The sequence below is a fragment of the Rhinopithecus bieti genome, unplaced genomic scaffold, assembly GCF_001698545.2.
Source record: "Rhinopithecus bieti isolate Rb0 unplaced genomic scaffold, ASM169854v2 scaffold_42745, whole genome shotgun sequence".
NCBI classification, from domain to species: Eukaryota; Metazoa; Chordata; class Mammalia; order Primates; family Cercopithecidae; genus Rhinopithecus; species Rhinopithecus bieti.
Window position 1 is genome coordinate 6789869 of NW_016819184.1, and position 23783 is coordinate 6813651.

General features: G+C 39.4%; 1 protein-coding gene across 1 annotated transcript in view; it reads right to left on the reverse strand.

The window, feature by feature from the left end:
- Positions 1 to 641: 641 nt before the first annotated feature.
- The window catches only part of ACADSB (acyl-CoA dehydrogenase short/branched chain), a 43997-nt gene continuing 20855 nt past the window's right edge, over positions 642 to 23783 (reverse strand). The window contains exons 3-11 of the mRNA XM_017858665.1: positions 20700 to 20800; positions 17841 to 18047; positions 17139 to 17309; positions 15350 to 15475; positions 14032 to 14124; positions 11185 to 11274; positions 4576 to 4713; positions 2632 to 2731; positions 642 to 2097 (exon numbers count right to left, since the gene is read on the reverse strand). Coding sequence (XP_017714154.1) covers positions 2027 to 2097; positions 2632 to 2731; positions 4576 to 4713; positions 11185 to 11274; positions 14032 to 14124; positions 15350 to 15475; positions 17139 to 17309; positions 17841 to 18047; positions 20700 to 20800 — 1097 coding nt within the window. The 3' untranslated portion in view covers positions 642 to 2026. The remainder of the gene's footprint in view (positions 2098 to 2631; positions 2732 to 4575; positions 4714 to 11184; positions 11275 to 14031; positions 14125 to 15349; positions 15476 to 17138; positions 17310 to 17840; positions 18048 to 20699; positions 20801 to 23783) is intronic.

Here is a 23783-nt window from a genome sequence, read left to right on the forward strand (position 1 = left end):
GCCCCGCTGGACTTCAGACTTGCATGGGCCGTTACCCTTTTGTTTCGGCCAGTTTCTCCCATTTGGAATGGCTGTGTTTACCCAATACCTGTACCCCCACTGTATCTAGGAAGTAACTAGTTTACTTTTGATCTTACATGTTCATAAGTGGAAGGGACTTGCCTTGTCTCAGATGCAACTTTGGTCTGTGGACTTTTGGGTTAATGCTGAAATGAATTAAGACTTTGGGGGAGTGTTGGGAAGGCACGATTGGTTTTAAAATGTGAGGACATGAGATTTGGAGGGGCCAGGGGTAGAATGATATGGTTTGGCTGTGTCCCCACTGAAATCTCAACTTAAATGGCATCTCTCAGAATTCCCACGTGTTGTAGGAGGGACCCGGGGGAAGTAATTGAATCATGGGGGCCGGTTTTTCCCGTGCTATTCTTGTGATAGTAAATAAGCACGCGATCTGATGGGTTTATTAGGGGTTTCCACTTTTGCTTCTTTCTCATTTTCTCTTGCCGCCACCGTGTAAGAAGTGCTTTTCACCTCCCACCATGATTCTGAGGCCTCCCCACCCATGTGGAACTCTAAGTCCAATTAAACCTCTGTTTCTTCCTGGTCTTGGGCATGTCTTTATCAGCAGCATGAAAACAGACTAATAAAACCAGGTCTATACTTTATTGATTTTGCCTGTTTATAACCTGTATAGCAAAACAATAGATTCATTTTTGCCTTCCCAAATATAAAATTATTTTAATATTGAATATACTTTTTCAAACTCCACAGCCCCCTTCTCTCCCTCATTTCTTATGAGATTTTGATACACTTCTTAATGGGCAAGAGATCTTTCTCTTGAGAATCACTGAACCGAAACCCAATTTCTGAATTATTATTCAGGATAAAGTGCAATAACCATGACTGAAGAAACCGTATTCAATTAACAGCAATTGTCAACGGAAAAATAGTGCATGACAGAATATTCCAACACTGTATTGAATATTTTCTGATTATTAAATCAAATTACTTAAACCTTATACTTGAAAATTAATGTACATTGGTTTTTAAAATGACCTACTGAAACCACCATGAAATGTATCTTTTATACAGGTCAATTATAGTAACAAATCATATTGCTTTACATTGTTAAAATAATATTTTCTTCCATTATATGACCTATAAAATTATACCCTTATTTTCCACTGATTCTCATATTTAAAACCAGAATTTTTAGATTTTTCTAAATAAATTTTCATCAGTTTTGACCTCACTTGCAACTTAGAGTTGAATCTATAAAGTACTGGATAAAAATTGCCTACTATATAACAAATATTCCTCTGATGTCACCAGATTAAGATTTAATAGGAATATAAAGTAACTATTTCTATAAGTAATGTTGTACTTCAGATACCTTTGTTTTTCAAAATGATGGGATGAAACTTCTGGATACTCTGAAACTAGAATGATAATATAAATATCCGGCCAAGCACGGTGGTTTATCCCTGTAATCCTAGCACTTTGGGAGGCCAAAGTGGGCGATCCCTTGAAGCTAGGAGTTCGAGACCAGCCTGGGCAATATGGCAAAACCCCATCTCTACTAAAAACACAAAAATTAGTGAGACGTGGTGGTGCACACCTGTAGTTCCAGCTACCTGGGAGGACGAGGCATGAGAATCACTGGAACCCAGGAGGTCGAGGCTTCAGTGAACTGAGATCATGCCACTGCACTCTTGCCTGGGTGACAGAGTGAGACTCCGTCTCAAATTTAAAAATATATATATGTCTCGAGCTTTAAAAACAGTTTTGGAAAAAAACACAGGTGCTTATTTCCCAAGTTTAAAAGTGGATCTCCTGTGCCTAAGTTAAACAGCCTGAAAAGAGAAAACCAAAAAGGCCAACCCCCAGGACCCTGACTAAGGGCTTCAGTAAAATATTTGAATGCTGTGGAAGTTTATTCCCATGCAAGGCACTTACTCCCAACAAGACACAACAGTTTAAAATTTTACAGCAGTGACACCAGGGAGGGGTCCTACTCCTACAGACGTCAGTATTCTGCATCGATAAGCTTTGCAATGGTGTTCAACTGGATGTTGGAAGCTCCTTCGTATATCGTACCTTAAGCAAAAGGAAGCAGAAGGAACAATGAGGAGTTGGCACACAGTTAAGACAAGAAATAGCTCTATAAACATCACCTCTGCGCTTGCTATAAAACAGTTACTCGTCACATCACTTGATGTCCCCTGAATAGAGTACTATTTCACAGTGTAATTTTGACTAAGAGATGACAATTTTCCATTTGGTTTCTTGATGTCCAGGATCAGGATTAAACTGACTAAAGTTTAATCAAAAGTTGAAGATTTTGATTCTTCAACAATTGATGCATAAGTTCAGACTGTTACTTGTGGCAGTTTTACTAAAAAACTTGTTGAGGCATTTAAAAAGGCAATTTGATATTTTAAAAAAGTACAGAACAATTTTTTTTTGAAGGACAAGGTAAGAAAAAAATCCAGCCACGTAAAGAGAGCCAATAAACATATACTGCAGAAATTAAAATTGCCTTTGCCTAGGATAAAATTGACAAATAAAACAGCCAAAATACCTACAGAGGCAAATAAAACAAAATAAAAATAAAAATAAATATCTATTTACCAATCTTTGCATCTCGGAAGTATTTCTCCACAGGGTAATCTTTGGTGTAGCCTACTCCCCCCATCCACTCGATACATTTACTGGTTGTTTGTCCTGCAATCTACCAAAAGCAAGTGCAATTACACACTGAAACCACATAACTTCTACATGATAAACACTTCTGGATAACATTTTCAGCAACATGGATTCACTGTTAGTGGCATTGGAAGGACTGAAGTTATCTTCTAAACTAGCACTGTCTCTTCAGTCCCATTCTCCATACCATTTCTGTAAAACATCCTATTAATTCACTAAATCCCCATTTTCTTAAGAAATTAGAGCATTGTTCACGTGAATCTGCCTGCTGAGGGATATCATTTATTCGGGAAATGTTTACTGGGGGCCTAACGGATGAGCTAGGGGACATTTCAAGCTGAGGACCAACATGTGGAAAGCCTCCAAGGGGAGAATGAACTCTTCAATTTCCAGCCCCTGAGGCAGCCAGTGGGCTGGGACTGGGGTGAAGTGTGAAAAGAGAATGGAGGAGCGAGAGACCCTGCAGAATGGCCCCTCAAGGACGTCCACATCCTATCCCTCAGAGCTGCAAATATGCTGCCTTCCATGGTAGTAGGGACTCTGCAGATGTGGGTAAGGACATGAGATGGAGAGATTACCCTGAATTATCTGGGTGGCTGTAATATAATCACAGGAGTCCTTATAAGGAAAAGGAGGAGGCAGGAGAGTTAGTCATGGAAGGTGACATGACCACGGAGGCAGGAAGCAGAGTCAGAGAGAGATCTGAACACACCACATTGTTGGCTTTGAAGACGGAGGAAGGGGTTACAAGTCAAGGAATGTGAGCAGCCCCTAGAAGCTGGAAACAGCTGTCCCCCAGAACAGCAGAAAGGCAGCCCCTGTATTCCAGTGAGAACCACTTCAGATTTCTGACCTCTAGAAGTGAGAGAAAATGAAATGGCGTTGTTTTAGGTCCCTGATTTTTTGGTAATTTGTTATAGCAGCAATTGAAATCTAGTACAGATAGAGTTCCATTTGTTGTGAGAAGCCACTAAAGGGTTTCAAGCGGGAAGGTGACATGGCCTCGCTGCCACTTTGAAAAAGGAGAGAGGCTGGATGGGAGGAAGCACCAGGGACCAGGAGAGCAGCAAGGTGACTGCAGTACAGAGGTGGCAGTGGAGAGGGACACAAATACACCATTCAAGGAATCTTTTGGGGGTAGAATTCATCTGGGGGGTAGAATTCACAGGAGATGATGCTGGACTCAATGTGTGGGGTGAGGGAAAGCAGGGAGTCAAGATGACGTTCAGGTTCTGATGGTGAAGCAGAAGTTGGACATGTTAGTCTGGAATTCAGAAAGAAGTTGAGGCAGGAGATTTAAATTTATGGGCTGGAGAGGTTACATGAGAATTTAAAGCCATGAAATGAGTAAGATACCGCTGAGGCTGCGAAACAGCTGTCTGATGATTTGGCTAAATTCTCTAGCCACAGTCTAATGTGTTAGCTATAGAAAGCCAATGTATGAGTAGAAAGTTTTAGACAATCTTTTCTTGGTGTTTTAAATCTGATTTCTTCATATGATGGACCCATCATCTTCCACGGCATTCACTTTGCCTGAACTTGACACCATAGGCATGACACCCTCATTCAGAGGAGGCTCAGCCATGGATATGAGATGGGTGGTCTATCTGAGCTGGGCTACTCAACGAATCACTGAGACCTCACAGAATTCAAGTGTTTTCCTATGGCAGTTTTCCTTTTTTGCTTTTCTATTATAAGAAGTAAGAGTCCATGTTATCTTAACTTGAAAAACAACCAAAGTACAATCAACAATCCCAAGAGAAACTGTTAATAAGTATATATATGGAAAAAAAAAAAAAGAAGGCTAAATTTCTTTTTTTTTTTCTTTTTTTTTTTTTTTTTTTTTTTTTTTTTTTTTTTTTTTTTTACCTCTGATGCATAGTATTTGGCCATTGATGCTTCTTTTATGAATGGCTTTCCAGCTTCTAAAAGCCTAGCAGCGTTGTATGTTAGTAATCTTGCAGCTTCCAGCTGGGTGGCCGCATGAGCCACTTGGTGTTGGAGGCCCTGTAACAGTCAGGCCCAAGTTAGAGAATTATGATTTCAAAAAAGCACCTCAACCTGAAAGTCCTGCTTAGACACACAACACTGACAGACTCAAAATATACCCCAAAGGAAATTCACATTCACGTCTTTTAAACACTTTAACATTTGTAATCTAAAATGAAATGTGACATTATAAGTAACGTTAAATCCTCTTTTCCTAGAAAAACTTCAAAGTTCATGTAATTCTTCATGATTATGAAGATTTAAATAGTAAAGTATCATAAAGTTAGGTTTAAACACTTGACTGTTATATTTAATAATTATTTCAACTCTCTTTTGATCAAAATTGAGCTTAAATTAATCCTGGCACAGCAAAACTTTGAATATATTCTTTATTTGCTTGAATTAAGAAAATTTTGATTTTGCATATGGCTTCCAGGCATTAAAAGATGTTAGCTACAAAGCAATGAAGAATATATGAAGCACCAATTACTACCACCCTGAAATTTTAGAGGGTGATTAGGTCCACACTAAATGTTTGCCAATAAAAGAAACAACGGTTAACTTAGTGAGCCAGAATACAAACATTAACATTTGTAAACAATTTCCTGGAAATAACAGGCACAGATGTTTATTACAAACTGAAATGTTTCTCATGCCTAACCTATCCATCCACCCAGATAGTTATTGGGCACCTCTGAGATGGCAGGCACCGCCCTGAGCGTGACGGAGGCAGTGCACTGAACATTACAGCCAGAGTTCTTTGTTCTCATGATTTATAATATATAGTCCAGCAGGGAGAACAGACAATTAAATAATTGTAATAATGTGTGATGAATATTAAGACAGTGAACCTTGATTAAGGCAATCACACACAAATCCCAGGAATGGCCTTTCCTAAACAAAAGGGAGGGACAAGTTGGAGAAAAACAGCACTGTTCGTTAATACCCTACAGATTCTTCTCTTTCTCTTCCTGAAATATGTGATACACACGACAATTTCATATGTACAAAAAAAGACGATGTTCCATATACGTAGGCTATGAAGCATAATAGTAAGTTAAACACCCACAAACCTATGTGTAGAGTCACTATCTTCTCCCCTGTGATTTATCTTTTCACTTTAGAGCATCTTTCCAGGAAAAAATTTACCAATCTTACCACCCATCTTATCTTTAGGATTAGTCCTTTATGTGTCCGTTTACAAAAACCTTTCCTACTATGAGGTTATAAAGATATTCTCTGTTTTCTCCTAAAATCTTTAAAGTTTTGCTTTTAACATTATGTCTTTACATCTGACATCTATTTTCTGTGTATGGTGTGAGGTAGGAATACAGTTTCATTATTTTCTCACACAGAAAGAATATTCCCATTTAGGGATCTGTAATGCCATCTCTATCATACATCAAATCTGCATACATGCATGGGTCTATTTCCGGCTTTTCTGTTTTGTTCCATCAGTGAATTTGTCTGTTTCTATACAAGTATCACTGTTCTAGGAGTTTGGCTTTTTATGTGGAACTCAGAGATTCTGATTATTTTTGCAAAATACATTCAGTTCAATTAAACTTACAGTCACCATCCATGCTGTCTATTCCATTTGCCACATTAAGTACTGAGAGAGGCAGGAAAGTGACTGAGACATGTCTTCTGCTCTACAAGAACTCACCATTGCTGAATACTCATTCCGTAACTACATTGTGAACACAAGGCCTAGCATGGAGAACATGCTAAATAAATCTATACTGAATAAACAATTGAAATTAATAAAGATGAATAGGCTGGTCTCTACCCTCAAGGACCATGCAGTCTCGAGGTCAGAAAGATATGAATGAATGCATGCAAAGCAAACATGAGATAACGTGTTAGAAAAAACTCTACTAACTTTAATCAAAGCATTATACAGCTATAATAATGTTGCTTTTTAAGATCAAAATGTCTTCTCCTCGATGTGCTTATTTCACATAGCATGTCTCTATCAAAACATCTCATGTACCCCATAAATGTTTGTGGGTACCTGTGTACCCACAAAATTTTTAAAAACTAAATTAGGCTGGGTGTGGTGGCTCATGCCTGTAATCCCAGCACTTTGGGAAGCCGAGGCAGGCAGATCACAAGGTCAGGAGATCGAGACCACGGTGAAACCCCATCTCTACTAAAAATACAAAAAATTAGGCAGGCACAGTGGCAGGTGCCTGTAGTCCCAGCTACTCGGGAGGCTAAGGCAGGAGAATGGTGTGAACCCGGGAGGCGGAGCTTGCAGTGAGCTGAGATCACGCCACCGCACTCCAGCCTGGGTGACACAGCGAGACTCTGTCTCAAAAAAATAAAATAAAATAAAATAAAATAAAATTAATTAATTAATTAATTTAAAAAATCAAGTGTTCTTTTAACTACCCCTACTAGGCATCTCTAAAGATGTCATTATGATTATACCTGTTAGTATAACTGACCCGTTCCATCTATCAATCTATCTATCTATATGCACAAGAACACAGTTTCCTGTGCATAAAGAAGATCAAAAGCCTCCCTTCAAAACAACCTTTACATTCTGTCTCTTTCACTGTAATCTTTGTGGTAGCTGGCTCTGAGAAAGTACTCTAGTATAATAAAAATTCGACTAGAGGCCAAGACAAAAAAATACCTCTACTTTTGGTGCCATATTAGCTTTATGACCTTGGGAACTCAGCCTCCATGTGCTTCAGGTTCCTAGGCATAAGATGGGAATGACAGCATGGGCTGCGGTAGGCACTGGCCGGGCCTGCCACGCTCAGTCCTTCTGGGTCGTAAAATGACTGTGCATGTCCACAGCCTCGTATCTCTACACATGTGCAATCTGAGTATGCTCATAGGAGGCCTTGTCATTATTATAAACCCGAAGACAATGCAACGTGACAGCTAGCAGTGCAATCAGAAATTGTACTTGGAGCCTAGAGCTGCTTAAGGGAGGTTTTGCAACCATGTAAAGTAATTATTCTGGAATTTTAGGTGACATGCCTTCAGGTTGCCTAAAAGGTTTGGTAAGTTGCCACTCTCGGCTGCCCCCACCCTGGCAAGACCTCAAGGAAGGCAGGAAGAATACCACTGCCACCAAGGAATCCCCAGGTTGCCTGGGGAACTCTGAGAAGCCGCGGCACTGGACCAAACCAGTATTACCCAAGTGCCTGACTGAGAGCACCCCATTTGTATTTAATGCAGCAAACTGTGTCTTCCATGAGACGTAGGTGTCAAAGTAGTCCTCTGAGGATTACCACATGGTTCTGGTCTGAATGGGGGCCCATAACAAGTGTTACCATCTACTGAGCACTTGTTATACCCATGCAATGTGTGAAACACTTTACACATACCTCATTTAAAACTGGGTAAGTAAGTAGTTTTATCTTTATTTTATAGATGAGGCAGTTTAAGACTAGAATGAGGTCACTTGCCTAAGGCCTAAAGCTAATAAGTAAAAGAACCAGGATTTGAATCCAGGAAGTCTGACTCCAGACCCCCTGCCCTGAGCTTCTGAAGTAGTGAGGAGACAGCTTCATAGTGCTCACCAAGATATCCTGAATCACACCACAGCCTGGCCTCAAGGACTACTCCTCTGCCCTTGGCAAAGATCAAGGTATTCACAAGTACACTCCCTGAGACCTATTCCTTCCTCCCCTACCCATCTCCCATTAAAATCCCCCTGAGGGGATTCCCTCCATGGCTTTCAACACAGCTTCATTAACAGGAAGCTGGGAAGTCCAGCACAGCAGAAAGACCTTAATAATTACACACCTGAAAATCAAACAGTCGTTTGCCAAATTGCATCCTTTCTTTAATATATGGAATTGTATAGTCAAAACATCCTTGTGCCAGTCCCAGCATCTGTTAATAGATAAAAAAAAAAAAAATCAGAATTTCTTATTTTGTTACAAGTTTAATTATTCAAGTTGTGAATTCCTTCTAAACATAAATGGAATGATTGGGGTAGGGGAAGAACTGGAGATGATGAGGTGGTGAGGTGTGTGTTCATAACACATCTTCGCCCACTGCATTTGTAGAACTGAACTTCCAATAATTGGGAGAAAAGTTTGAGTGATTTCATGTGAATATGAGCATATTTAATTCTAGCAGAGGCAAATCTCCCAGCAAGGTTGTGTTCACACAACCTTTTTAAGTTAAGATTACTTTTTAGGAATCTTCTTTAAGCTTTGATTCTCCAGGTATAAAATAAGCCATACAAGTTTTGCTCAGAACCAGCCTTGAAGACTGTAGAGGAACTCCCTCCAGTTCTTCTAGAAGTGAAATGTGGAAGATCACTTCTTAACTTTCTACCTTCCCATCTATGTTGTATATGACTAGGATTAATGAGAGCTTCGATGGGAAGGACATTAGAACATAAGAGAGCAGTGGTTTGGAACCCGGCTGCACCATAGAATCATTTGGGGAACCTGATTTAAAACAATACTGACACTCAGGCCTAATGGATTCAGCATCCAAATCTTGGGAATAGAGTAGGTGGAGGAGTGTGACCTAAACCTCAACTTTATAAATAAACTCCTTAGTGACTTAATACATAGCTAGGGTTGAGAACAATGCATAGAAAGCATCTAGTAAAAACATTTAATTTACATAGGACATGGTGACAATTTTAGTTGCACTGTCTCACTGCTAACCAACTTTGATATCTATTATATGATTCAAGCTTAGAAATGGTTTCTAAATGTCAACATTAAGTAGCCATTAAATCACTATCTAATTATGTCAAATTATGGTTTTAGAAAATCAATAGCAAAAGCTTTTGGGGGAAATGCCCAGCAAACTTATCAATTTATTTCATTAGTATTCGTTCACATTTTCTTTTAGTCTTTTATTTTGAACTCTCTAGAAAACAGAATAATAAATTAAAAATTAAAGGCACAAGAAAACCATAAACCCCAAATTCAAATGACGCAGCAGACTCACTGCACTCTTGGCTGTGAGATAAGATGATGTCACTATACCCTTACAGCTAAAATTTGTACATAAATAATACCCTATATTGAAATGAAGACTGAAATGATCAGTTATCCNCTCAAAAAAATAAAATAAAATAAAATAAAATAAAATTAATTAATTAATTAATTTAAAAAATCAAGTGTTCTTTTAACTACCCCTACTAGGCATCTCTAAAGATGTCATTATGATTATACCTGTTAGTATAACTGACCCGTTCCATCTATCAATCTATCTATCTATATGCACAAGAACACAGTTTCCTGTGCATAAAGAAGATCAAAAGCCTCCCTTCAAAACAACCTTTACATTCTGTCTCTTTCACTGTAATCTTTGTGGTAGCTGGCTCTGAGAAAGTACTCTAGTATAATAAAATTCGACTAGAGGCCAAGACAAAAAAATACCTCTACTTTTGGTGCCATATTAGCTTTATGACCTTGGGAACTCAGCCTCCATGTGCTTCAGGTTCCTAGGCATAAGATGGGAATGACAGCATGGGCTGCGGTAGGCACTGGCCGGGCCTGCCACGCTCAGTCCTTCTGGGTCGTAAAATGACTGTGCATGTCCACAGCCTCGTATCTCTACACATGTGCAATCTGAGTATGCTCATAGGAGGCCTTGTCATTATTATAAACCCGAAGACAATGCAACGTGACAGCTAGCAGTGCAATCAGAAATTGTACTTGGAGCCTAGAGCTGCTTAAGGGAGGTTTTGCAACCATGTAAAGTAATTATTCTGGAATTTTAGGTGACATGCCTTCAGGTTGCCTAAAAGGTTTGGTAAGTTGCCACTCTCGGCTGCCCCACCCTGGCAAGACCTCAAGGAAGGCAGGAAGAATACCACTGCCACCAAGGAATCCCCAGGTTGCCTGGGGAACTCTGAGAAGCCGCGGCACTGGACCAAACCAGTATTACCCAAGTGCCTGACTGAGAGCACCCCATTTGTATTTAATGCAGCAAACTGTGTCTTCCATGAGACGTAGGTGTCAAAGTAGTCCTCTGAGGATTACCACATGGTTCTGGTCTGAATGGGGCCCATAACAAGTGTTACCATCTACTGAGCACTTGTTATACCCATGCAATGTGTGAAACACTTTACACATACCTCATTTAAAACTGGGTAAGTAAGTAGTTTTATCTTTATTTTATAGATGAGGCAGTTTAAGACTAGAATGAGGTCACTTGCCTAAGGCCTAAAGCTAATAAGTAAAAGAACCAGGATTTGAATCCAGGAAGTCTGACTCCAGACCCCTGCCCTGAGCTTCTGAAGTAGTGAGGAGACAGCTTCATAGTGCTCACCAAGATATCCTGAATCACACCACAGCCTGGCCTCAAGGACTACTCCTCTGCCCTTGGCAAAGATCAAGGTATTCACAAGTACACTCCCTGAGACCTATTCCTTCCTCCCCTACCCATCTCCCATTAAAATCCCCTGAGGGGATTCCCTCCATGGCTTTCAACACAGCTTCATTAACAGGAAGCTGGGAAGTCCAGCACAGCAGAAAGACCTTAATAATTACACACCTGAAAATCAAACAGTCGTTTGCCAAATTGCATCCTTTCTTTAATATATGGAATTGTATAGTCAAAACATCCTTGTGCCAGTCCCAGCATCTGTTAATAGATAAAAAAAAAAAAATCAGAATTTCTTATTTTGTTACAAGTTTAATTATTCAAGTTGTGAATTCCTTCTAAACATAAATGGAATGATTGGGGTAGGGGAAGAACTGGAGATGATGAGGTGGTGAGGTGTGTGTTCATAACACATCTTCGCCCACTGCATTTGTAGAACTGAACTTCCAATAATTGGGAGAAAAGTTTGAGTGATTTCATGTGAATATGAGCATATTTAATTCTAGCAGAGGCAAATCTCCCAGCAAGGTTGTGTTCACACAACCTTTTAAGTTAAGATTACTTTTAGGAATCTTCTTTAAGCTTTGATTCTCCAGGTATAAAATAAGCCATACAAGTTTTGCTCAGAACCAGCCTTGAAGACTGTAGAGGAACTCCCTCCAGTTCTTCTAGAAGTGAAATGTGGAAGATCACTTCTTAACTTTCTACCTTCCCATCTATGTTGTATATGACTAGGATTAATGAGAGCTTCGATGGGAAGGACATTAGAACATAAGAGAGCAGTGGTTTGGAACCCGGCTGCACCATAGAATCATTTGGGGAACCTGATTTAAAACAATACTGACACTCAGGCCTAATGGATTCAGCATCCAAATCTTGGGAATAGAGTAGGTGGAGGAGTGTGACCTAAACCTCAACTTTATAAATAAACTCCTTAGTGACTTAATACATAGCTAGGGTTGAGAACAATGCATAGAAAGCATCTAGTAAAACATTTAATTTACATAGGACATGGTGACAATTTTAGTTGCACTGTCTCACTGCTAACCAACTTTGATATCTATTATATGATTCAAGCTTAGAAATGGTTTCTAAATGTCAACATTAAGTAGCCATTAAATCACTATCTAATTATGTCAAATTATGGTTTTAGAAAATCAATAGCAAAAGCTTTTGGGGAAATGCCCAGCAAACTTATCAATTTATTTCATTAGTATTCGTTCACATTTTCTTTTAGTCTTTTATTTTGAACTCTCTAGAAAACAGAATAATAAATTAAAATTAAAGGCACAAGAAAACCATAAACCCCAAATTCAAATGACGCAGCAGACTCACTGCACTCTTGGCTGTGAGATAAGATGATGTCACTATACCCTTACAGCTAAAATTTGTACATAAATAATACCCTATATTGAAATGAAGACTGAAATGATCAGTTATCCATCAAAATGGGCTTTTCTACCTCAGTAAAATGTTTCTACTACAAACACTGAAAAACTGAATTCTCTTGGCCTGCAAGGTTTCAAGGACAGATGCCTTCAGTTCACTGTTACACTCCATGTGCCTCTTCCTCTCAAAGGCATCCACTGACATAGTAACTACCTGACCTTAACTTTTAATTAGGTTATTAGATAACTTGGAGTAATTAGACTGAAGCCCAGGCCGTGTATTTTATTGCCAGAACATCTATATTATTTATATGTCTGAAAAAAATGAGATCTAGTATTGTAGTTTTTAATGTCATCTCTAACTAAGTTGAATCACAGAAAAACTTTTAAGAGAACTGATAAAACAATATTCTTTAGTGACACATTGTCTAGCATTGTAGGAAAACTGGACTAAGTTATGGTCTAAAAATAGTTAGCAAAGTAACAGCAGCAGAAAAAAATCTAGAGTAATAATCTAATATTTATTCCAATAGCTAATATATATGTAACATCTTCAAAATTGAAAAGCTCTAAGTTCTTGAGTTTTGTATAATCACTGATTAAAAATATACTCTACAAAGGCCAGGTGCAGTGGCTCACACCTGCAATCCCAGAACTTTGGGAGGCAGAGGCAGGCGGATCACGAGGTCAGGAGATCGAGGCCATCCTGGCTAACACGATGAAAAAATCTCCATATATATATAATAATATTTAGCCCAGGCTGGTGCGGCAACCTGTAGTCCCAGCTACTCCGAGGCTGATTTTGACAGCGAGAATGGCTTGTGGAGCCCGGGAGGTGTAGCTTGCAGTGAGCGAGATCATGCCACTGCACTCCAGCCTGGGGTATCTGAGCGAGACTCAGTCTCATTAATATATATAATAAAATATATAAAAAAAAAAAAAATATATATAAAATAAAAAATATAAATTATATAATATATATGTATAATATTTATCACTCACAAAATATGAGAAATAAAGCCAAAACCTTATTAATGTTGTTAATTCTGGAAAATAACCAATATCCTTTAATAGAAAAACACAATTATATAAAAGAAAAGGGTAAAAAAAAATAGTTCTCATTTTATATATCTACTTAACTGTGGCTATTTTATTTCATGTGCTGCCAAAAAAATTGCCCAGTTTTCACATGCAAAACAGTAAGCAACAAATTTTTTATTAACTATAGATAAGAGATCTTTACTACACAGTGGAATGAATATTATTTATCCTTAATGTAAAAAATTCCTTCCAGAATGAATTTCATGCTTTGGAAAGTAGATAGTTTTTAAGTGCCATATTTAATTTATGATACATTTTAAAAGTTATTGGTTCAGGTATTAGATAATACTTTAATGTTCTCAAAGCAGAAACACTGTTACCACCAGGCCATTGTTTGGTTCTACAGACACTGACATAATTGACCAAAAGGGAATTTGAAAGAAATAATCAGAAGCCATTCTATCCCTCATGTAAGGGAATGATGCCATCTTGTGTCCACAAGCTTCCAAATTTTCACTGGTTTCATTGCATTTTTTTCTTTTCACATTTTAATTGATTTGCATCACGGAAGAGTTAACACTGGACTTACCTGCGCAGCGATTCCTATTCTACCTTCATTAAGACTCCCTATGGCATACTTATAGCCATGCCCAACTTGTCCCAAGATATTGGCTTCTGGAACCTGAAAATACAAATGTGCACTTATTTCTCAGTTTCATTTTACACGATTCATTTTGATTATGCATTTGTAAGTAGGCATAGACTCCCAATTCGTGTGCTAGCTGTCTCACAGAACTTGCAGCAATCTATCTCCCTCTACACTGTTTTTCCACAGCTCTCTGAGGAAAAGGACTCAAGTTCATGCTGTTCATGACTGCATCCTCCAGAGCCTTGCACAGGTATTGAATGGATGAGTGAATTTAGAGTAAGGGAATCTCATAGAATTCATCAATAACATACATTAATACTCCTGCCACCCAATTCTTATCTGTAGGTTACAGTGTAAGATAACAGATTAGGAACTACAAAAATCGGCAAATACTTGCAAAAACAAGTGTAGTAAGCCCTTCTGCTGTTCAGACCATTCATCCTCATAAAAATCAACTGTGGGGTATATGTGTGTGTGCGTGTGTGTACACAGGTGTATGTACAAGAAAGAGAAAGAGGAAGAGAGAAGAAACAGACGAAAATGCTTATTCACAGTTCAAAAAAAACAAAGAATTAGATATAATAAAAAACTATACTTAGTTTTACAACATGGGTAGTTGGGGGAGTGAGCAGGGAAGAATGGAGAAAGAAATGGGAAAGTAAGAATGAGGAAAACAGTTGGGGTGAAGTAGTGAAGCCCAAATGACATCTGTAAAGACATCCTCCCCCTCGCTCCCCACAGCCATGCAAAAAAAGATTAGGCTCTGTGATGAGTGGTGGAAAAGCCGACACCACCTGACCCACCTACGGAGAGTTGTACAGCACCAGCACTAACATCCACGATCTTCTGCTGCTCACGTTTAATAGCCTGGCTGTTTCCGCTCTCACTGAGCAACACCCCCATCTTGTGGCCTTTAGCGCACTGACACCAGACTTCCTTCTCTGCAGCCCCGTTTGGTTCACAAGTCTCAAGCTCATCAAGTACACATGGTCAGAAGTACATAAGTTATAAAACATAAATGGTATGAATTCTTGACACTTGCTTCCCAGGACAGCTTCTGGGCAGAAAGGTTTCCACTTTTGTGAAAAGTACATTTGTCTGGTCATGACTAAAGAGCACTGTTCAGGGTTTTACAAAATACTCTCCTGCGTGTGCTTATAGCCACTTAATATTTTGACACCTGTCTTGTACACCTCCCGTGGCTCCACGCAAGGCTTATTTCACATCAGTCTTTTACTGATTGGTCTAAGACACCCACCTTGACATTTTCGAATGTTACTGGGCAGGTGGAAGAAGCTCTGAGCCCCAATTTGTTTTCAGGTTTCCCGATATGAAGGCCCGGAGTATCACGATCTACTAAGAAGGCAGTAATTCCCTTATATCCCTAAAAAGAAGATTTAAAATGCTATTACCACTTGGATTTATAAAACGCCTTGTTTCTAAAGAGCTTAAGTAAAAAGAAAACTACAAATGGACTTTAGTAATAAATACTAACGGACTCAGAATTGCAACATGGGCATTATGAAATGAGGGCAACTAGAGGACATGAGATCCAAGAACCTTACCATTTCTTTCACTTTTTCAGAGGCCATTATAAATATTAAAATTATTATTACACGATTATAATCATGAGAATGCCATGTTCTCAATTTAATTTTACTATGTAAAGTTTTAGGCCGGGCATGGTGGCTCATGCCTGTAACTCCAGCACTTTGGGAGGCCGAGTTGAGTGGATCACCTGAGGTGAGGGGTTTGAGACCAGTCTGGCCAACATGGTGAAACAATGTCTCTAGTAAAAATACAAAAATCAGCTGGGCGTGGTGGCAGGTGCCTGTCAGGAGGCTAAAGCAGGAGAATGGCTTGAACCCAGGAGGCAGAGATTGCAGTGAGCCGGGATCACAGCCTTGCAGTCCAGCCTGGGCGACAGAGAGAAATTCCGTCTCAAAAAAAAAAAGAAAAAAAGTTTTAACAATTTAATTCAATTGTTACATTAGTGAAAATACTGTATTCACCGATGAAAAAATGTATTTATCATTTTGCTATATGTCTATTTTCCAACTGAATATTCTTTAAAATAAATGTACTAAATAGGTACTTAAATTCTTCATTACTAAATAGAACATTGGAAATTCAACAAAATTAAAGATTAGGGCCGGGTGCACTGGTTCACGCCTATAATCCCAGCAATTTGGGAGGCCGAGGCAGACAGATCACCCAATGTCAGGAGTTCGAGACCAGCCTGGCCAACATGGAGAAACCCTGTCTCTACAAAAAATGCAAAAATTAGCTGTGCATGGTGGTGCGCACCTGTAGTCTCACATACTTGGGAGGCTGAGGCAGCAGAATCGCATGAACTCAGGAGGAGGAGGTTGCAGTGAGGTGAGATCACACCACTGCACTCCAGCCTGGGGGATATAGTGAGACTCCATATCAAAAAAAAAAAAATAGGAAAAGAAAAAAAGATTAGCTTACTATATAACACATTAGGAGATAAGTAACAATTGGTCCTCCACAAACAGTCATCCCTCCATATATGTGGGGGAGTGGTTCCAGGACCCCCCAAGGATACCAAAATCTGACAGTGCTCAAGTACTTTACATAAAATGGTGTAATATTTGCATATAACCTGTGCACATGCTCCGGTAGACTCTAAATCATCTCTAGATTATTTGATACCTAATATAATGCATGCACATCACTTTATTCACATGAATTCAACATGGTACTTGGCACAAAGCAAATTCAAGTTTTACTTTTTGGAACTTTGCAGAATTTTATTTTTTTTTTTACCAAATATTTTCAATCCGGAGTTGGCTGAATCCATGGATATGGTGGGCCAACTCTAACTAATAATTTTGTCAACAATATTTACTTTAGGAGATTAATAAATAAAGCAAAAAAATGTCAGCTCAAGTCTGACATTTTCAGTACTGAGAAGACTAAAGAGTTCAAGATGAAGTCATAAAAAGGAAACAGAAGGATGAAAAGATAAAGAAAGAGAAAAGAAGGGGTTTGGAAAAAGAAAGAAATTTCGTTTTCAAACTTACAAGGGTAGGGTCTACATTCGCCATCACCAGAAAGAGTCCCGCGTACTCAGCACTGCTGATCCACATCTTTGATCCATTGAGGACATAATAATCTCCCTCTTTATCAGCTCTGGTCTTCAAAGCAAATGAGTCACTACCTGCTCCAGCCTCTGAGAGGCAGAAACTTCCTGCCTACATATGGGATAAAAAAAGTCCAAATTAATAACTATATTTATACTCTGTATAACAAATACTTATGGAAAATAGACATTTGTAAATCAAATCTTTAGCTGCTTTTTTAAAAGCATATATTTATGAAAATAGCAATGGTGTTCTGAAAGTATTATTTTCCAAAATACACCCTATTTGTCCAAGACAAATTTAAAGACTTACAAACACATACTCATTGAAATTGATTTTAATAATCACAGTAGAAACACATCACAATGTAAATGAAACCATCAACAAAGGTATTAGAAGATATAATTAGGACAAAAAGAAATAATTTTATTATCTGATGATTATTTTCTAAATTTCTAAGTGGCAAACAAGAGGTAGAGTGTACTTTTCCAGCAGCATTAATTTATTGAGCATTGCTTGAATTAATGATACTGCACTGTGGTCTTGGATAGTAAGGTCAACATTGCAGCTACTTTTTTCCTGAAAATACTGTAAACTTACTAAAGATTAGATCCATTAGATCAACAATTTATCTCAACTCACCATTTCTGTCGTGAGCTGAGGCAAATAGGTGGCCTTTTGTTCTTCCGTTCCATGTTTTCCAATCAGTGTGTTAATGAGTGTGTTCTGGACCTCACAAAAGACAGCCACAGATGCATCAACTTTGGCTAATTCCTCTATCACGATCACAGTGGATAAAAATGAAGCTCCTGTTCCTCCATATTTTGGGTCAACTGCAATACCCATCAACTAAAGAAAAAACAAGGTAACATAGATTAAGAAAGCTATTTTTATATGGGGAAATTTCTTGCAAGAACAAGTTAAAAAATAAAATGTAACCATATTTGCTTTTTTTTTTTTTGGAGACAGAGTCTTGCTCTGTCTCCCAGGCTGGAGTGCAGTGGCGCGATCTCAGCTCACTGCAATCTCCACCTCCCGGGTTCAAGTGATTCTCGTGCCTCAGCCTCCCAAGTCACTGGGATTACAGGTGCCTACCATCACGCCCAGCTAATTTTATTATTATTATTATTATTATTTTTAGTAGAGATGGGTTTCATTGTGTTGGCCAGTCTGGTCTCGAACCCCCGACCTCAGGTGATCCACCTGCCTCAACCCCTCAAAGTGCTGGGATTACAGGTGCGAGCCACTGCGCCTGGCCACCATATTTATTCTTAATTTTAAAATTTTGTATGTATATTTTATTTTAATTTGGTATGGCAATTTTTCCATAGGTAACAAAAAAATCTGTAACAGAAACTGTATATTTGAAAAGGATAAAATTATATTCCATCATTTGCTTCCTTTTGGGATTAAAAAAATAATGAAAGGTAAAATGCTTTAAAGTATAGCTTAACGGAATGAGAAAATATCTTCTATAAATATACTTAGACGAGCTTTCTTGCTAAGAACTGTTGTTGCCTGCTTCAAGAAGGTAGGTGGGGTTTTGGTTTTTCAACATGCCCTACTCATCTTATGCTGATTTCAACGTAACAAGGAAACAGAAGGAAACAGCCTACTCCTCAATGGGAATGTCTGTAGTTTCATTTGGCAAAGTTTCTTCCAGTCAGGCTCTTTCACCTTGACTTTTTTGACAAGTTAATAATTGAATGACCATTCATTTTATGCCACCTTCAAAAGTTCAGGATGGTTAGCAGAGGTGGTGGTGTTTGCTAGAGTCACACTAGCCAAAGAACGGGTGCCTGTAAACATGACCAGTGCCAGCCAAGCCTTTCCAACAACCCCGTTCCGTCACTACTGAAGCTCACATAGTACTCTCAATTTCACAAGGAGAATGTGTGCCTGTGTAATTCAAAGCCCACCGCTGTTAACAGAAGGATAATTCTCTTAGTCTCTCTCTAGACATTCCTGGAGTCACGCTATGCTGCAGTCAGGGCTGTGGCTGTTACATTTTGGGCTACAACAGGAAAACAACCAGAAATGGGAGTGACTGAATGGTGATAAAACCAGAAATGAGGAAGAACGGAAGGATCTGGGTTTGCCTGAGGACTGAGTAGGGCACTCTGGCTACCTCATGACAATGTCTTGAACAGATGTCAGAGACATTGCTTCTCTAAAAAAGTCACCAATCTCTCCCAAAGTGGAAATATTGTTTTTGCAAGCCATTATGCCAAAAAGCCATGACAATGGGAGTAAGGAGGCAGGCGAGGCTGCATCTGCGCAGCAGCGGTTTGTGGAGGTGAGTAGCAGGGCGCAGGCAATGCATCCCTCTGCAGACAGCCCCGCTGCAGAAACCACCACCAAAGGGGAGATCTCACGCTGTGAAACCGCGAGACTGCTTCCAGAAGCCGAGAGGGTCTGCAAGCAATAGAAATAAAACCTGGCTGAGGAATGGACTCACAGAGTCCATCTCTTCTCCACATCAGCCTCCTGTTTGACCACTATGGCTCCACACGAGATTCCATTTTCCCAAGAGTTTGACTGCTAAAAGAAAGATGGAAGAACCGCTACTACGCACGGTATAAAAAAAGCTGGTTGCTTTAAAACAGAAATAAATAAAACTATCTAGCTAAGTGGCAATGGTTATTTTTCAAATCGGATGGCAGACAAGATTTAGGCCAATGGCTCTGAATAGCAGCCACTTGTTCTGGGACATCTTTAGTATTAAAAATAAAAAAATAAATATTTTATACCTCTGGAGAAGTGAGAAATGATGAGTGTGGTGATTTAAAAAATGTTCTTCTAGAAGCCCCTATGCTAATAGCCTCTCCTCTATCACAGTGAGAGTGGTTTTACTTGTATCTATTTCATATGTTGCATTTCCATTAAAGAGCTATATGACTTGGAAAGATGGGAATCTGTTGCCTGGCTAATGTGGAATTCATGTATCACCTCTGCTTCTAAGTTTATCACTTACATAGAGATTCAGGTAGAATATAAACTATGCTATGTAGTGTTACTATCTAAAGTAGGGTTTCTTCACGGTGGCACTGGGTTGGATAATTCTTTGTTGTGGCAGTTGTCCTGTGCACTACAGGATGTTGAGCAGCATGCCTTGTCTCTATCCCACTAGATGCCAGTAGCACACCTCAGCTGTGGCAACCAAAGATGTCTCTAGACATTGCCCAATGTCCCCTGGAGGGCAAAACTGCCCCTAGTTGAGAACCACTGGTCTAAAGATACAAATAAATTACCATCTTACTTCCAAACTTTTCCTTAAAATATACAGTATTTCCAATTAAAAATGTTAATTCCGTTTTAAAACTTTTAAGTACATAAATATTAAGTACGATTTCAATCAAAAAAAGAAAACAGATAATTTTGAGTGGGAAATGAAGGGTTCATTGTGCTATCATTACAGTCCCTGAATTTAAAAATATGCCTACATTTTAACACCAAAATGTTTTTATAAAAGCTTGAAACTGGAAGAATTATAAAATATACCCCTTGTTGAAATAATCCTTGTATTACTGATTTCTCCATTTTCGAATTTTCATCCATGGTTGAAACCAAAGGTGCAATTTGTTCCTGAGCAAATTTTTTAACTGTAGGAAAAAGAATTACTGATAAGTCCATGTTAAAGTTACAGTCACATTAATAGTTTGCTGACAAAATTTTACATTTTAACTAAGTTAAAATATACACAGGTACCCTTCTTATATTTTTAAAATAGAATTTATAAAGTTTTCTTTTCAACAGAGAAAGGTGTAGTTCCCCATATCCCTTTGTAACTCTTGATGACATCACAAAATAAATGATATGTGTAGATGGTGCAAAACCACAAGCACAAAATGAAACACGGAAGCCATGCTCCACTCTACCCAAAGGTGACTCATTTTAAGTTTATTATGTATTCTTTCTGAAAACTTTTCTTTGAAAATCATCTATACTTACCTGTACACACGCACGTTCACACATAGGAATCAGGAGATACACATTGGTGTGTGCCTTGCTTCCCTCAACTATATCTTGATGATCTTTCTATGTCAGCACATCCCATCTAACCTGGTCCTTTTCATAGCTGCGTGGTCATACAGAACAGGGTTTCTCCACCTTGGCACTATGGACATTTTGGGGCAAGTGAGTCTTTGTTGTGAGGCTGTTCTGTGCATTGCAGGATGTTGAGCAGCATCCCGGCCTCTACCCCACTAGCTGCCAGGAGCATCCCCACTTCTAAGTTGTGGCAATCAAAAATGTCTCTAAATATTGGTAAACGTCCTCTGGGGGCGAACTTGCCCCGGTTGAAAACCACTATTTCACTTTTTAATGTTTTTAAGACTTAGATGCATTTAGAATTCATTGTGATGAAAATACCTTCTTAGGGTTACTACCAATGTAATACCAAGTCGGTAGAGAAGGCAACAGGGTTAAACTCAGAGTTTAGTGCATGCGGCTTGCTTTAGTATTCCTTTGTTTCTGCACGGGCGACTCCCATTATGTAGAATCTCTTCCCTTCCCTGGTCCAACTGGCCAACTGCACTTTGTCCTTCATGGTACAGCTCAAGCTCCACACTCTCTGAGAAGCCTTTCCTGACTGCTTCCTTAGCCCGCCTCTGCCACACCCAGCAAATTCTAGGTGTCCTCTGCTTTGCTCACCAAATACCTCCGTGACATTTACCATGTTATTTTGAAACTATTACCTTTATTTGACTGTCTTTGCCATTAGACTCTGAGTTCCTTAAAAGCAGTTCCTTAAAAGTGATTTCTTTTCTTGCTCATCTTTATTGCTTCTGTGCGTAGACTAGGTGGGTACTAAAGAAATAAATACGACTGAAGACAGAGAATCAAGATACTCTAAGCAAATTCTTTGATTTATGTAAAACTATTTGACGACTCACCCTGTTTTTCCTTAGCCATCCCAAACTCACTTCCCTGAGACCACATCTAAAAGGTGAGGGAGCAAAGGAAAAGAAATTTACTAGCTGGGCGCAGTGGCTCAAGCCTGTAATTCCAACACTCTGAGAGGCCGAGGTGGGTGGATCACCTGAGGTCAGGAGTTCGAGACCAGCTTGGCCAACATGGTGAAAACCCATCTCTACTAAAAATACAAAATTAGCCAGGCGTGGTGGCACGCACTTGTAACCCCAGCTACTTGGGAGGCTGAGGCAGGAGAATCGCTTGAACCCAGGAGGCAGAGGTTGCAGTGAGTCGAGATAGTGCCATTGCATTCCAGCCTGGGCAAAACGAGCAAAACTCCATTTCAAAAAATAAAGAAAGAAAAGAAATTTACTTATTGTGACAGAGTTCTAAGACAGTGCCAGGATTCCCAGCCGCTGGTGTATACATGTCCTCTCTCAGTTATTCAGACATGAATCTAAGTGCTGCTGTGAAGTTGATTTTACAGGTACAATCAAGCTCCCAAATCAGCTGACCTTAAAACAGGGAGATGACAGTTGGGGGGCCTGACCTAATCAGGCGAGCCCTGAAGAAAGATGGGGCTCTTTCTGGTCAAACACGTTTTAAGGATGAGAGAGACTTGATGCTGGGAGGGAGAGTTACTGGTTTTGAAGATGGAGGGAACCACATGGCAAGGAATACAGAGGCCTCCAGGAGTTGGGGACAACCTCTGGCTAACAGCCAGCTGGGCAACAAGACCTCAGCCCTGCAACTGCAAAGCACTGTGTACTGATACAACCATGGGAGCTTGGAAGGACCTTGAGCTTCGGACAAAAACACAGCCCAACTGACACACTGATGTTGACCTTCTGAGACCCTGAGCCTGGACTTGCTGCAGCTGGACTTCTGACCTACAGACTGTGAGCCACTATACTGGCGCTGTTTTAACCTGTTAAGTTTGGAGTGATTCAATACCCAGCAATAGAAAACGAATACACTTACCATCCATATTCTCTAAGAACAACATTCTGATGTTCTGCTATGGATTTTTAAATAGATCATAATTTTACACCTACACCTATACCTATAAATAAATGAATGCAAACTGCTTTAAGGTTTAGTGGTATCCAACTTCTGCTTCATTCAACCACAGGTGTTTCATAGATAAAGGTAAAATTTAAATTCCACATAAAGTATGAAAACCCACTGTCTAGGCTGGGCATGGTGGCTCATGCCTGTAATCCCAGCACTTTGGGAGGCCAAGGTGGGCAGATCACGAGGTCAGGAGATCGAGACCACCCTGGCTAACACGGTGAAACCATGTCTCTACTATTAAAAAAAAAAATACAAAAAGCTAGCCAGGCGTGGTGGCACGTGCCTGTAGTCCCAGCTACTCAGGAGCCTGAGGCAGGAGAATTGCTTGAACCCAGGAGGCAGAGGTTGCTGTGAGCCAAGATTGTGCCACTGCACTCCAGCCTGGGTGACAGAGTGAGACTCCATCTCAAAAAAACAAACAACAACAACAAAAAAACCCACTATCTAAAGAAAAGTGGAATATAAATGTACTTCTAACTCTGCAAGGCTATATAAGAAACTGGTAACAAGGTGGCAAGAACTGGGGAACTACAGAACATGGGCGGGAAAGCCTTCACTTTTAACTACATAGCCTTTTATTCTGTCATTTTAATCTTG